General features: G+C 38.5%; 1 protein-coding gene across 2 annotated transcripts in view; it reads right to left on the bottom strand.

Annotated features, from left to right (window-relative positions):
* Positions 1 to 315: 315 nt before the first annotated feature.
* The window catches only part of LOC122559860 (monocarboxylate transporter 2-like), a 189,498-nt gene continuing 176,276 nt past the window's right edge, over positions 316 to 13,537 (bottom strand). For both annotated transcript variants that reach the window (XM_043709985.1, XM_043709984.1), the window contains exon 5: positions 316 to 10,266. In XM_043709985.1, the coding sequence (XP_043565920.1) occupies positions 10,001 to 10,266 (266 nt within the window). In that variant the 3' untranslated portion in view covers positions 316 to 10,000. The remainder of the gene's footprint in view (positions 10,267 to 13,537) is intronic.

Here is a 13,537-nt window from a genome sequence, read left to right on the forward strand (position 1 = left end):
ATCTGTCCTGTAGCCTCTTTTGTGTAGCCCAGTGCTGCAGACAATACTCCAAATATGCTCTTAAAACTATTTTGTAGAAATTCCGTGTTTTACAGATCAATGTTTATATTCTCTCTCTCTCTCTCTCATTATAAAGCTATTCCAGTATTAAATTTTACAATTTTCCTTCTCATTTCAAGTCAATGCCAATGATTGCATTTTGGGAGTAATTGTCATTGTGGAGCATTTCATAGAGCCTTTGGATATGTAAGGAACTACCTGAAAAAAATTTGTCTTCTGTCTCATCATTGGAAACAAAATCACAGCACAAGGTAATCAGAAAATCAAAATATTTATTAAAATATTAGATTTTGTAAATAACAGGAATATTCTTACATGTTGTTCAAGATGCCCCTGAGCTAAAATGATTTATAACTGAAAGACAATCGATGATATTGTTTTAATATAGAAAACCAAATAATGTTTCATCCAATGCACAAAAATAAAACTAAGTATAATGATAAAAGCTTACAGTAATATAAATGATACATAAAACATTGAAAATCATAAAGAAATACAGATCAGTTTGCTCTTGTGAGTGCACAGTTTTCCCCACTTATTAAATTACATTTTCAGTTCTTCTCAAGATCTGGTATATATTTCATATCCAAGAGTATTGCTAAATACCAAATTATAGAAAGGAAGTACAATATTCTTTTTCTAAAAAAAGGCTGCACAAAGAACTCCAGAAATAAAACATCTAGAGCCAGAAATGGCTTCGTATTTGGAGATTGTACATTTGCACTGAATAAATTCATTTTAAGGTTATACTGAAAGGAAATGGCCAGTGCAGCCTGATCATCTAATATAATTTATAAAGTACAGCCTTTGGGACAGAGCCACTGCATTAACACTTTACTAAACTATAAAAAAAAGTTACTTTACAAATAGATGCATGTTATGGCTTTTAGTGTGTCCTTCTTCGCCAACCTTTGCTGCACATTTGCCATCATGTGTCCCATCTGATCTGTCGGGTTTCTCATGAATTGACAACCCTGTCACTCAGTGATTTGACAGAGGGAACAGCTTGTGCAGGGCATTTACTGTTCTTTCTTTCATTCCTGCACAGGTGGAATCCACTAAACCTCTCAATATTGAGAGAGTCCACATCAAAAGCCAGTTCTGGAGCAGGAGACACGATTCCCATGAACTTCAGAGAGAGTCAAAGAGCTGACTGCCTGCAATAGCAGATCATTCATGGTTTGGCTTTCTCATTAACATACTGCCCAGTATTCTTGTTATCCACTTACAGGTTGCAGCATGTTGGCAAGGAACATTTTATTACCACCCTTTATATATATATACATATATATATTATATATATATATAAAATATAGATAATTATTATTTCAGCATAATCTATTTCACTGAGATAGTTTCAGAAGACAGAGAACATAAGGGCCACAAAATATGTCTGGATTATGATTTATTTCAACAAGAAATTACATTTAATTTGATCTTTTCTTAACAGGTTTATAGCAACACTTTAGGGCTAATTTCCTGACTTCATGTTCCTGGCAGGGGATACCTTAGAAACACAAAGTTCCAACTCAGAAACCAGCCATGCTAAACTGGCTGTTACCTGACTGCGTCAAAAAGTGTCCTCACTTTGTCCTGTTACATGACAGCATTTGTCTATCCTTTAGCACATTCCTTCCACCCCCTTTCTTTTTCAGCTGTCACACGGATTATGAATGAGTGTCAGAGTTTACACCTTGACCAACAGACTCAGAAGTGACTCTCACAGCCTCACATCTCACATGCACAATGCGGTTTCTCATGCCTTGAGTTCTTAATCACTTGCCTTCCAATTTGTATACTTGCCTTCTCAATCTCTCTACTCGAAGGAGGCATGCTTAAACCACTATCAGTTGTCTCTCTTCAATGAGAAAGCAGCCTTCTGGTCTGGTCAGAATATGGCGACTTTACCCCTTACTGTGGCCCCTTAACTTTTATTTCCTCAATAGCTCCTCATTGGGCAAGTACCTTTACTGTGGCCTCACACAATGTTCTGTCCGAGTCATTAGCTGTGTTTCTAATACTGACTGCTGGTGAGGGGAAGTCAGGAAATTATCCCTCCAATATCAAAACATGGATTAAGATAAATTTACTTTGAGTATTGTCATTGGAAACCTAGTAACACACATGGGTCAGCCAACTCTTAAGGATTCCTATTAAATCTAGTTTAGGTATCTAGACTAATCAATAAACCAAATATTCACGGCTAGCTTTCACAAATAAATAGATATCACAACATTCCTAGTCCCAGCAGATAGACTGATGCCAGGTAGAAAGGTGGATTGCAGATGACAATACTAGTGTCAGTTCTGCTTTGTACTCTAGAAGCACCAAGATCAATTTATTCAGGAAGACCAGGCTTTCTGATTGTTTCCCTGTCACTGCTACAAGGAATGGACTTTGGAATAAAATCGCTGTGGGGGTTTTCCCAATCTTCTCTCCTCATTTCAGCATAAGGTGGCTAAGATCCCAGAGAAACAGTGTGAATAGAATTTTCCACCGTCTCTCCCAGTCTTCCCACCAGGCTTCTGAAATGGCAGGAGTGATTACGATAACTCCCTTAGGAAATACTCTCAAGTCTATCCATTTGACTCAAAAGTCTTTGTTAATTCTTTCTTGTTTATAGGCTCTATGTTACATAAGTATATACAAGACTGGTCCCACAGAAATGGTTGTTATATAAAGACCAACCACTAATCAAGTGCAGTTTTAACTACAGATACATGAGTTTCAATTGATATTTGTAAGTGGTTTTGCCACTTAACATGAGAACATTTAGCAACTGATTCACAATGCTACACCATCAAATTATTGCATTTAGAATAAAAAGTAGTGGAAGGAATTTTAAACATTAATTAAATCTTTACAAACTATTAATAGATATATAGCTAAAAATACCAGGGACAAAAATGGCTTCTGGATTTATCGAAACTGTTCATGACACCGTCCTTCATGGCACAGCCAAAAGAAAGGAAATCTTCAAAATAACAGATTTGTTGTACCACAATAAAAATGATAAAAAATATTTGTGATTCTGTTTGAAGCATTGAGCACTACATTGAGTTCACCCATGCAAAACAACGATAACAATGTCAGGCTTCCATTTGTCACTAGAACAGTTGCTATAAATTTGTTCCAGAAGAACAATTTTGTGAACGTACTTAAATTAAACATTAATATCAATAGTTTTAAATAAATAACAATAGCCTTCCAGTGCTAGATATTCCATTCACTGTTTGAAAAGTGCGCAAGTCTATTCAGTTTCTTACAACCAACTCCAAATCTTTAATGCTGGTTTTTCTATTGGTAGAATGAATGAAATGTACAGACTATGTCAATGGAGTGCCATCAATATTTGTTATATGTTGTTTATGTGAAGGTAACGTGAGTGACAATAATACAGGGAATTGTAGGAGCAAATGCTGGAATCTGTACTGAAAACATAAACAATGCTGGAAGTCACAGCAGGTCAGGCAGCATCTGTGGAGGGAGAGCAAGCTAACATTTCGAGTTGAGTTGACTCTTCATCAGAATTGAACTGTTTCCCCAACATTGAACCCCAAGATCTCAAAGAGAACAGAAGCAGAAAAGACCCTTATTTTCTCATGTGTTAGGTTGACAATGGGAGTCAACCCTAACCTGAGGATAGCATAACCATCTATAATATTCATAACACCTTCATATGCCCCTGAGGGAACTTGTACGTACAGTTTGACAATGTGAATTGGCACTTTTTTGTCCTGAAGGGCCTCCCAGTTTATCCTGATGTGGGATACCGATAACTGGCCCTCATAGTTATCTACATCCAATTTCTATGTCATTTATTCTATGGTCTGAGCCTCATCCCAACCTGAGTTGAGCCGCTGAGTGACCAGAGAGATATAAAGGGATTGTTGCTCTTGCAAGTTATTACAGGACAGCTGGAAGAAATCCAATTCATCCAACTCCTTAAAGTTAAGCTACTCTCAAAACACACATCACTGCTTTTGCTGTACAGGAAGTGTTTAAACTCAAGAGCGCAACAGTGGAATCTGTCATAAATTCATACACTAATCTTACAAGTCTCCTTACACTTAAAGATGGAATTATAATAACTTTGAAAGAGTCATCTTGGGGAGGCAGGTTCAAAGAATTTAGTAAGAAGGATTTTATGGAATTGTTTAAAAAAAAATGTTGGACTCATAAAAATATAAGTAATATCTTTAGGTATGAATGGGCACAATAATGTAGTTTTCTCACACAGACACACACGCGCACAAGTACACAAAAGCACACACGCGCACACAAACACACACCTGTTTGTAGAGACTTTGGAGGAAAGTATTACATACATTGTAATAACGTCTCTGAGCCACAAACCAATATTTACAAAGATTGCTTGACAGCAGCTTTTCATTTTCTCAGAAGGGAAGCACAGAATGTTAGTATTTTCATAAACACAGCTCATGTTGTTATTTGGAAGGCTGGTTATTGAACAAATTGTCTCTCAATTCACTATGTACAACAATTCATTCCTGTAGCTGTACACAGAGATACAGGGCTCTGTTCTCTTCCTCACAGGCATGAGTCTGCAGATGGGCGTGGATGTTAAGATTTAAGGTGCTGTTGGTGTGAAAAACTAATTACAGCTCCAGTACAGTGCTCAAAGTTATTCACTCAGAGAAGAATTGCTCTTGGGAAGTGGGAGTTGCTGGAGAGGCTGCATTTATTGCTTATTCTTAAGCATCCTGAGAAACTGGTAATTCCTTGTGAAGGTACAGAGAAAGAAATCACCTTTCCTTTTGTAAATTGGACAGCCTGAGTCAGTCTTTTGAGACCAATGGTTCTCTAAATTGACTGCTAAAGATACAGAAGATAAGTATGTTTTGAACCACCTTTAGAATTAGGATAGAAATCCCAAGAAACAAATGAGGTCAAACCAGGTCACATTGGTATTCAGTCTACACATGCTCAGTTGTCCTTATCTGATTTGTCCTTCCTGCCTCAGTCTCTTTTATTCACTTTTCCTTCAACAATCAAATAAATCCATTCCTAAATGTTGACACGATAGTCTCTGCTTTAATCACTAACTCCAGCAATGTGCTCCCCAGCCTCGATAAGCGACTTCTCATCCTCTAACTTGCTTCTTTTTAATCACATAGCTCTCTTTTCAATCACAATATCTTCCACATTCACAAAGGGAAATTAGTTCGCCCCCTCTACAAGGCATAACCAATTGACCCAGTTACAGGCAGGCACTCCCTGCAGGGAGCTTGGTTTCCATTTGATCTTAGTGCCATAATGATTTACTTTTCAGAAAACAGAAATATATTTTTATAGTGTTGGCCTTCTCTGATCTGCCTTTGGTCATTTTGACCTCATTTTCTTGGCTTTACTTTGAGTGGAAAGAGACAGTGCAGATATCAATCAAAAATCCTGTTGTACTGGACTAAATAATAGTTAAAAAACAACCTGTTGGACTATAACCTGGTGTGTGATTTTTAACTTTGTCCACCCCAGTCCAACATCGGCTCCTCCAAGTCACAAATAACACACAACAGATACACTATGCAACCTCTGCAGTTTGTCACGGAGATGACAATAAACTGCACATTTAGGGCACAATTCATCCCTCTCTGCAGATGGTGAGAGAGGTGACAAGAAGAGAAAATAATTAGCCTTTGAGTGGTAGTGGCCTACCTCTTGCTATCTAACCAATTAAGTACTGGGTGAGAAGATCCATTAGAGAGTTTGTCAAGTCGCCAGCAATAAAGACCCTTTAAGTGGTCAACTAGTGACCACTTAAGGGCCTCAAACAACAACTCCCTGATTATCTATCTCCCTGGCAGGTTTCTTGACTGATGACTTTGTGGGGTGGGGGAGGATTTGGGAGGGATCTCTAGATGCCTCAATCTAGTGGCAATCAGTGATAAGAAAAGGAAAGATGGCAAGGGGATAACCTTTAAAAGTCACCTCTCTGCCCTTGCCCCCTGACCACTCCCTCTTCCTGCGAACACCTCCCTGCAAGAGGACATCATTGTCTTCTTGTTGTTGGATTCCCCCGAAGAACAGGCTTCAACCAATGGTCTTTAGGAGCCATATGTTTTCGGCATCTGATTTTCTAGGAAACTACTGTTGAGGTCTGCGATATGCCAAGAAGCTTACCAGGGAATGTAATGGGATGGGATCCAACTTACTCTCTCTATTATGAGGATGGCAAGTTAGTCACATGCCAGCCCTTAAGCATAATCTGAGCAAGCAAATATTTTATATCTTCTGTCTGAAAGGGCAATGCCAGTTCAAGCGACAGTTTGTTGGAAAGAAATAACAAATGTATAACAAATGCAATTTCCAACCATTAAAATCATAAGATTCACACAGATGTTGAAAGAGTATTTGCATTTTAATTTGTGCTTTTGGGATAGCTATTACACAGTAAACTGATTGTTCTGCATCACTTTTGTGCGATTCTGCTTGAGTTGCTAGGCTAATGAAGACTTGTGACATTTTGTTTCAACTTTTGACATCATTGTATTGGTCACATCGCAAATTCTACTGGGGATTAACAGATCAAACATTATGCATAACCAATCATATTTGGCTCTGCTTATATTGAACCCAACATTTGTCTCAATTATTGATAAAGGTGGAGGAAAAATCATGTCATCCCTGTTTTTACTTTGTTTTTAGTTCATTCTAGAAAGGAACATCAGCTGTTATTTTAAAGTCAACACATATTACTACTCAAATAGTTAGCTTCATATGTTGTAGCCTATTCAATTGTAAGTTTCAAGACATATCTACAAAGGAAGTTACCATGTAGGCCTATCTATATTAAACTTTTCCAATACTTGAAATATTTAGCTCTGTTGCAGTTGAAATTCTTTTATTGGGCCTAAGTGGGTGGGCTCAGTGGCTGGCTAGATGGTTTGCAATGTACAGTGACACCAAAAGCACAGGTTCAGTTCCCATACCAGCCAAGGTAGCTTTAAAGCTGCCATTTTCTCAGTCTTGCACCTCATCTGAGACCTGGTGACCTCCAGGTTAAACTCATTGCCAGTTATCTCTCACTAATGAAAGGACCATGAAAGAATGATATGCTGCAAATAGCTGTTTTCACAAAATGAATTTGATTTAGCAGACATGGGAAGTCAATGCGCTGGTTGTTTCATAGCACACGCAATAGAGTAATTTCAGAAATGGCCCATTGAATTTGGTCACTAAACTCCAATCTTCAGTCTTCAACATCATCCGAGCTGCAGGGGGAATTAATACTAATATCCCATTTGCAGAGAGAGCAAGGCCTAGAGTCAAAAGCACCATCAAACAGGCAGTAAAGCTTCCCCACAAGGCCCTGCATAGCTCCCCCTTCAGTCAGCAAGATGCTTGCTATTGTTTACTGAAAATAGAGGACATTTTGGACTTTGATGTGCAGCCATGTCAGGTACATCAGGAAGTTTCTTTACTCAAAATGACTGCCTTACCTCCAGAACTTACTTCTTTCTTTAATTGATTGACCCAAGTGCAGCATCAAGGGTCATGAACCCCAATACTTCGGGAAAGATACTAAGGGCTGTAATACTAGTTACCAGTAGCAGGTGACCGGATTGTCAATTTTCTTTCTATTTCCATCACATCTTAAAATATGAATACACCGTCTGCATGTGAAAACCATGTTGAAAGTGGGAAAATAAATCTGGTCACTATTATTTGGGGACGTTTGTAAGCTAACTAGCTGAATGAAGAAGTGACAGAATCTGGGCGCAAAACTGTTTTTTTTGCAGAGCACCTGATTTTTGAAGTCCACAAGGTGTACTGCAGAAACTAACCTTCCGGTTTCCTGCCCAGTCTGTCAGCTATAAGTTAACTCTTACAGTGTATGCCTTTATATTTTGTAGGAGCAGAACAAGACTGCTTGTGATTGCACTCCAAATATTGCAGGTACTTTGAGAATTTCCCTGGTTACTAGTTACAGTCTTACTATAGAAGGCAAGAGGTAGTGCTAAGTTTAGGAACTTTTCCCAAACTAACCACACTGTCAGTGAAATTAATGCACAAGATTATACTAACTGGAGTCAGCAATGACATAGTAGGGTGTGATGACCCTGTCCAGTTATCTTCAAATTGTCTATGGTCAGTCCCAGCTGTATTGCTGTGTGAAGAGCCACAAATGGACATTCCCTAACTGAGAACAAGAAGGGAAAATCAACAAGAGAGCGTCTCTCTTGCAATTATTTACCCCAACAATGATATGAGCTGTTTTTACTCTGTACTAAAGCCTCACCCTTATTCCATTTAAAATCTGAACCTTATTTCATAATAGGGTTTTGTTAGAAAATAAAAACTGTTCCATCATAAAATTCTGCTTGGTGTCTCGAAAATACCACAACAGAAATATTGTACATGCAACCTAAAAACCTTAGTTCAAATCAGAACTAATGGCACCAATCTAGTTTAGTAGGATTATCGTACAAAAGTCTTTAAGAAAATGCTGAGGATTTCCTTTTGTGACTTATATGTGGATGATAAAGAGAATCTTTGAGCATGAGGTAATGGAACATTTTAGCATTAGGCCCTCAGTGTCTTCAATGAGCACCTTCAGATCAGAAATGGTGCAGCTAATTGCATTTTACTGCACTATGCCCAAAGAAAATATTCCATGCTAAACTGAGAGGTGTGCGCTAATGCTATTTATCCATTTAATACTAGCCAACCTGTGGCTTTGGAGTGGGATTGCCAATTTATAGCACCAACAACTTGCAGTTGTTTAGCCCCTTTACTGTAGAAAAATGCCTTGAGGCAGTTCACAGGAGCAATTATCAGACAAAGTTTGACATTGCGTCAATTGATGCCAAAATATCAGGCAGTGTGGTGCTGTGTTGCTGACTGTCATTAAGAATTGGCCAAAATTCATTTCACTTCAGAGCCTTAAACTCTAGAGTATTTCAACATCGATTTCATTTTCAGTTGAATACTTGAGCTTAGATTTTCTGATTGGCATTATTTTAAAATTAAAGAGGTTACCACAAGTGTTAAAACAACATTGATTAGAAAAGCTAGGCTTAAGGGCCCCTGTCCCTCAAGCTCTCTCTGATATCTGGTTAAAATCTTTTTTTGAGTGGCAGAGCTCAATTTAGTTCATTTACTAGACTTTAATCTATTTAATCTCAAAACAAAAGAACAGTAAAGGCAGGGCCTTTGCGCTCTTCATTAGCTTTCTTGAAAGTCAAACTTAATGAAAGGTTGTTTTCAGGTCCATAGAGACTTGGTTAGAAAGGGTCATCTTTGCAGGAGGAACAGGAACATATTGTCAATTATTCTTAGTCTAGTGCCCTCTTCTGAATGAAGTATACAATACATTACTGACTCTTTTGCCTGCAGCCTGACTCTGCACTGTTATTGAGCCTGAACATCTTGATTTGTGTGGCTCCCAGCACAGATATCCTAGACTGGTTATAAATTTTTAAAAAATATATAGTGCATAGTAACAACAAATGGAGTTCAATAGGGAACACACTACTGGCTCCATTTATTTTGTGGAGTTACTGTACTATGAAAATTTGCTGAGCAGCAACAATTACGGTATGGGTTTGAAATAGCTGCCATCGCATCAGACTGTAAAGGTGAGCATTTGGACGGAATACATTGACGGAGATTTTATCTCCCTCTATTTTAACCCCCAGAAATGCACTATTCCTTTGTGCCTGGATAAATGTGGCATACTTAATTGACAGTGCAGGGCAGCAGCAGAATCATCTTTGATGCCCCCTAAAGAACTTTAAGCTGGGGTAATGTGTGAGACTCAAAAGGTAGGGACGTCAGGTTTAATGAGGGACGCAAGTGCTTATGCAGCTGAAAATACCTACCCTTGTGGACAGGCCCACCTTCTGAAGTGAAATGAAAATTTTGACACTCATATCCAAGTGCATCCAAAGAGCAAAATCAGGTCAACATTGGGTAGTGTTTAAATATTAGTTTCCTTCTCAGAAGACATTCCCAATAGCATCTGAGGATTAATTTCAATATCATCAGTGCCATTATCACAGATATCATTGAGTTCTGCATCATCGATTGGTGCCTTCCTCTTTTCCTCCTCCATCTTCTTCTCTTTCTCCAAAAGCCGATAGTTGATGGCGTTCGCAATGAATAAGAAGATGCTTGCTATTATCACAATGCTTCCACACACTAGGTACATGTACTTGTAGTCATGGGTTATGTCCACCAGCCATCCTGAAAGACAACAGGGAATTTATTTTGTGTTTAACACATGGATTGTAACTCATTCGGAGCATCTAAAACAAGACAATTAACAAATCATAGGGATTAAAGGGATTTTCATGCAAAGGGTCGTCAGGAAACTGATTTCCAAAGCCAGGCACAAATTTTCTGACGGTTATGACATTTAATTAGGTCTGAGATGAGCAGAAATTTCTTCACTTAGAGAGTGGTGAACCTGTGTAATTCTCTGCCACAGAAAGTGATTGCGGCCAAAATATTGAAAGTTTTCAAGAAAATTACATCAGTGCTTTGGAATCGAGATTATTTTGTGGGTGGGTTCAGCTGTCAATAGGAGGTTTTTTAAAATAGTGCAAAAGAAGTTTGATTTTGTCTGGACATAATTTACAAACTCTTTGACTTTTTGTATTGTAAATTTTGTAAATGTTACCCCTGAATGAATAAACTCTCCCTTTCCTTAGTGAGTCGGAACAATGCTTTTACTCTGCAGCTTTGCTCCTGTAAAATTGAGGATCTTCATGACATTATTAAGTTTTGATTCAAATGGAAATTGTGAAATACGGAGAATGGCATTTGTGAATTTCTTGAAATATTTCACAGACTTGTGGGAAATTCAAATATCGGTTAAAGGATAATGTTGCTTAATATTATTAAACCTGAATGGTTTTTTTTCTATATTTCCACATTGTTCAATGGCAGCACTTTCATGTGGAGATTGTGGATTCAAGCCCACTCCAGAATTTCACTTCATCATCCAGGCTGCGATGACGGTGTAATACGAAGGGAGTGTCAGAAGAGCAAAAATGCAGATGCAACATTAAACTGAGGAGGCCTCATCTGTCTGCTCAGGTAGATGTGTGGGATCCAATCCCCTAACCAACAGCATTAAGACAGACTCAATGGACATTCATTCCTTGTGGAACCTTGCTATGTTCAAATTGGACAGCCAAGATTCTGAACCTTTCAAAGAACAACTGCACAAGATGTGAACAGTGTACTGATGACGTACGAGTAGATAGATGAATGCATTCTCTCAATGCTGACACTTTAATGCAGTACTCATGAAATTTTACCTTTCCAGATGAGCTGATAAACTCTTTAGGAAAGTTCGCATTGAATTAATTCATAGAAACTTTGCTCCTTTTGAGGACGGGGGGGTGGGTGGGGAAGGAATGTAGGGAACTTGTTGCTGGCAAACTTTCTGCTGTGTTTGTCCCATTAATGAAAACATTTAATAATTAACCACTTGTCAGGGATTGATTAACTACGAGGGTTAGCAAGGGTTAGTTTGCTTAAAACAGTAAACATTATTATAAATTATAAACAGCATTATAAGTTATAAAGCAGACGTTACAGCAGCCAAATTATTTCAGTTTGCAAGCCTTGCAAAACCCAAAGCAGAATGACTGGCATACAGAGTCACAGCATTGCATGCGCAAGGTGCATGGAGTATTTAAAGGGTAAAATCTGTTAAAGCCAAGGTGCACACACAACAGTGTAAAGGCAAACTACTTTGGATGCTGAAAATCTGAGACAAACACAGAGAATGCTGGACAGAGAAATAGAGTTAACGTTCCAAGTCCAGTATGACTCTTCAGAACCCACTCATTAGTTCTGATCTTGACAGACCTGCTTAGTTTCTCCAGAATTCTCTGTTTTTGTTACACACATAATAGTATTTGCTTGAATTACTATAGTGACTACATTTAGGAAGTATGTTATTGTTGTTTGTAAAGCATTGAGAGAGCCCAAAGGTTTGATAGGCACAAAATAATTCAATTTTCTGTGATAACTCATATATCACTTCCAATACCAAAAGATGATGAAAAAGTGAACAAGTCCAGACAAATCAAATAGGGGATCTGATAGTGGTATTATCGCTGGTTAATCCTGAGAGCCAGGTAATATGCTGAGGGCCTGGATTGGAATCACACCCTGGAGGATTGGGGAATTTGAAATCAATAAAAGTTTGGAATTAGGAGTCTAGTGATGACCAGGAATCAATTTGGAAAAATTAATCTGGTTCACTCATGTCCTTTCGGGAAGGAAGCTGCCATCCTTATCAGGTCTGGCCTACATGTGACTCCAGACCCACAGCGATGCAGATGACTGTTAACTGCCCTCTGGGATAGGCAATAAATGCAGGCCCAGTTACTGATGCCCCCCTCCTGTGAATGATTTTTTTTAAAGCGCAAAGGCATTTTCTAATGTTATTTTTAAAATAAATTCAAAGTTTAAAAATAAAAATGATGGTTGTCTCACTGACTGTGTTGCAATCACTCTAACTTGGAGTTCTGATCCAGCTAGGTCCTAAATCTAACACCATGCAAATATAGTCTAGGAGAGCCTGATGAGGTGTGACATGCATGGATTTCCAGAAGGCAGTTGATATAATGTCACGCAAGAGACTTTTGAGGAGAGTTATTGGTTGTCATTTCAAAGCGACAGAAGCAACATGGATAAAAATTGACTGAGTGATAGGAAACAGAGAGTAATTGTCAATGGATACTTATCAGGCCAGGGGAAGGTTTATAATGAGTTGCCCAGGGGTCAGTATTGGGACTTTTGCTTTTTCTGATATGTATTAATTTTCAATATCTTCATGCAAACAAGGTAATTTCAAAGCTTGGAGATGACACAAAATTTGGAAAAATTGTACACTGTCAGGAGGACAGTGTGGAACTCAAAAATGTCATATTCAAATCGAATAGTGGGTGGATAGGTGACAGATGAGGGTTAATGCAGAGACAGTTGAGGTGTTGCATTTTGATAGGAGGAACAACACAATTAAATCAGGAATACAATTCTGAAGAGAGTGAGGAGCAGAGACACCTTGGTGTATGTCTGCACTAATCATTGAAGGTGGCAGGACAGGTAGAGAGAGCAGTTAATAAAGTACACAGTGTTCTCAACTTTACTAACAGGGGCATGGAGTACAAGAGTAAGTAGGTGATACTGAGCTTTGACAAGACACTTAGAGTCATAAAGTCATAGAGATGTACAGCATGGAAACAGATCCTTCGGTCCAACCCATGCATGTCGACCAGATATCCTACTTAATCTAGTCCCATTTGCCAGCACCCGACCCATATCCCCTTCCTATTCATATACCCATCCAGATGCCTTGGAAATGTTGCAATTATACCAGCCTCCACTTCCTCTGGCAGCTCATTCCATACATGTACCACCCTCTGCGTGAAAAGCTTGCCCCTTAGGTCCCTTTTATACCTTCCCCCTCTCACCCTAAACCTACGCCCTCTAGTTC

The sequence above is a fragment of the Chiloscyllium plagiosum genome, chromosome 19 (assembly GCF_004010195.1).
Source record: "Chiloscyllium plagiosum isolate BGI_BamShark_2017 chromosome 19, ASM401019v2, whole genome shotgun sequence".
Lineage (NCBI taxonomy): Eukaryota > Metazoa > Chordata > Chondrichthyes > Orectolobiformes > Hemiscylliidae > Chiloscyllium > Chiloscyllium plagiosum.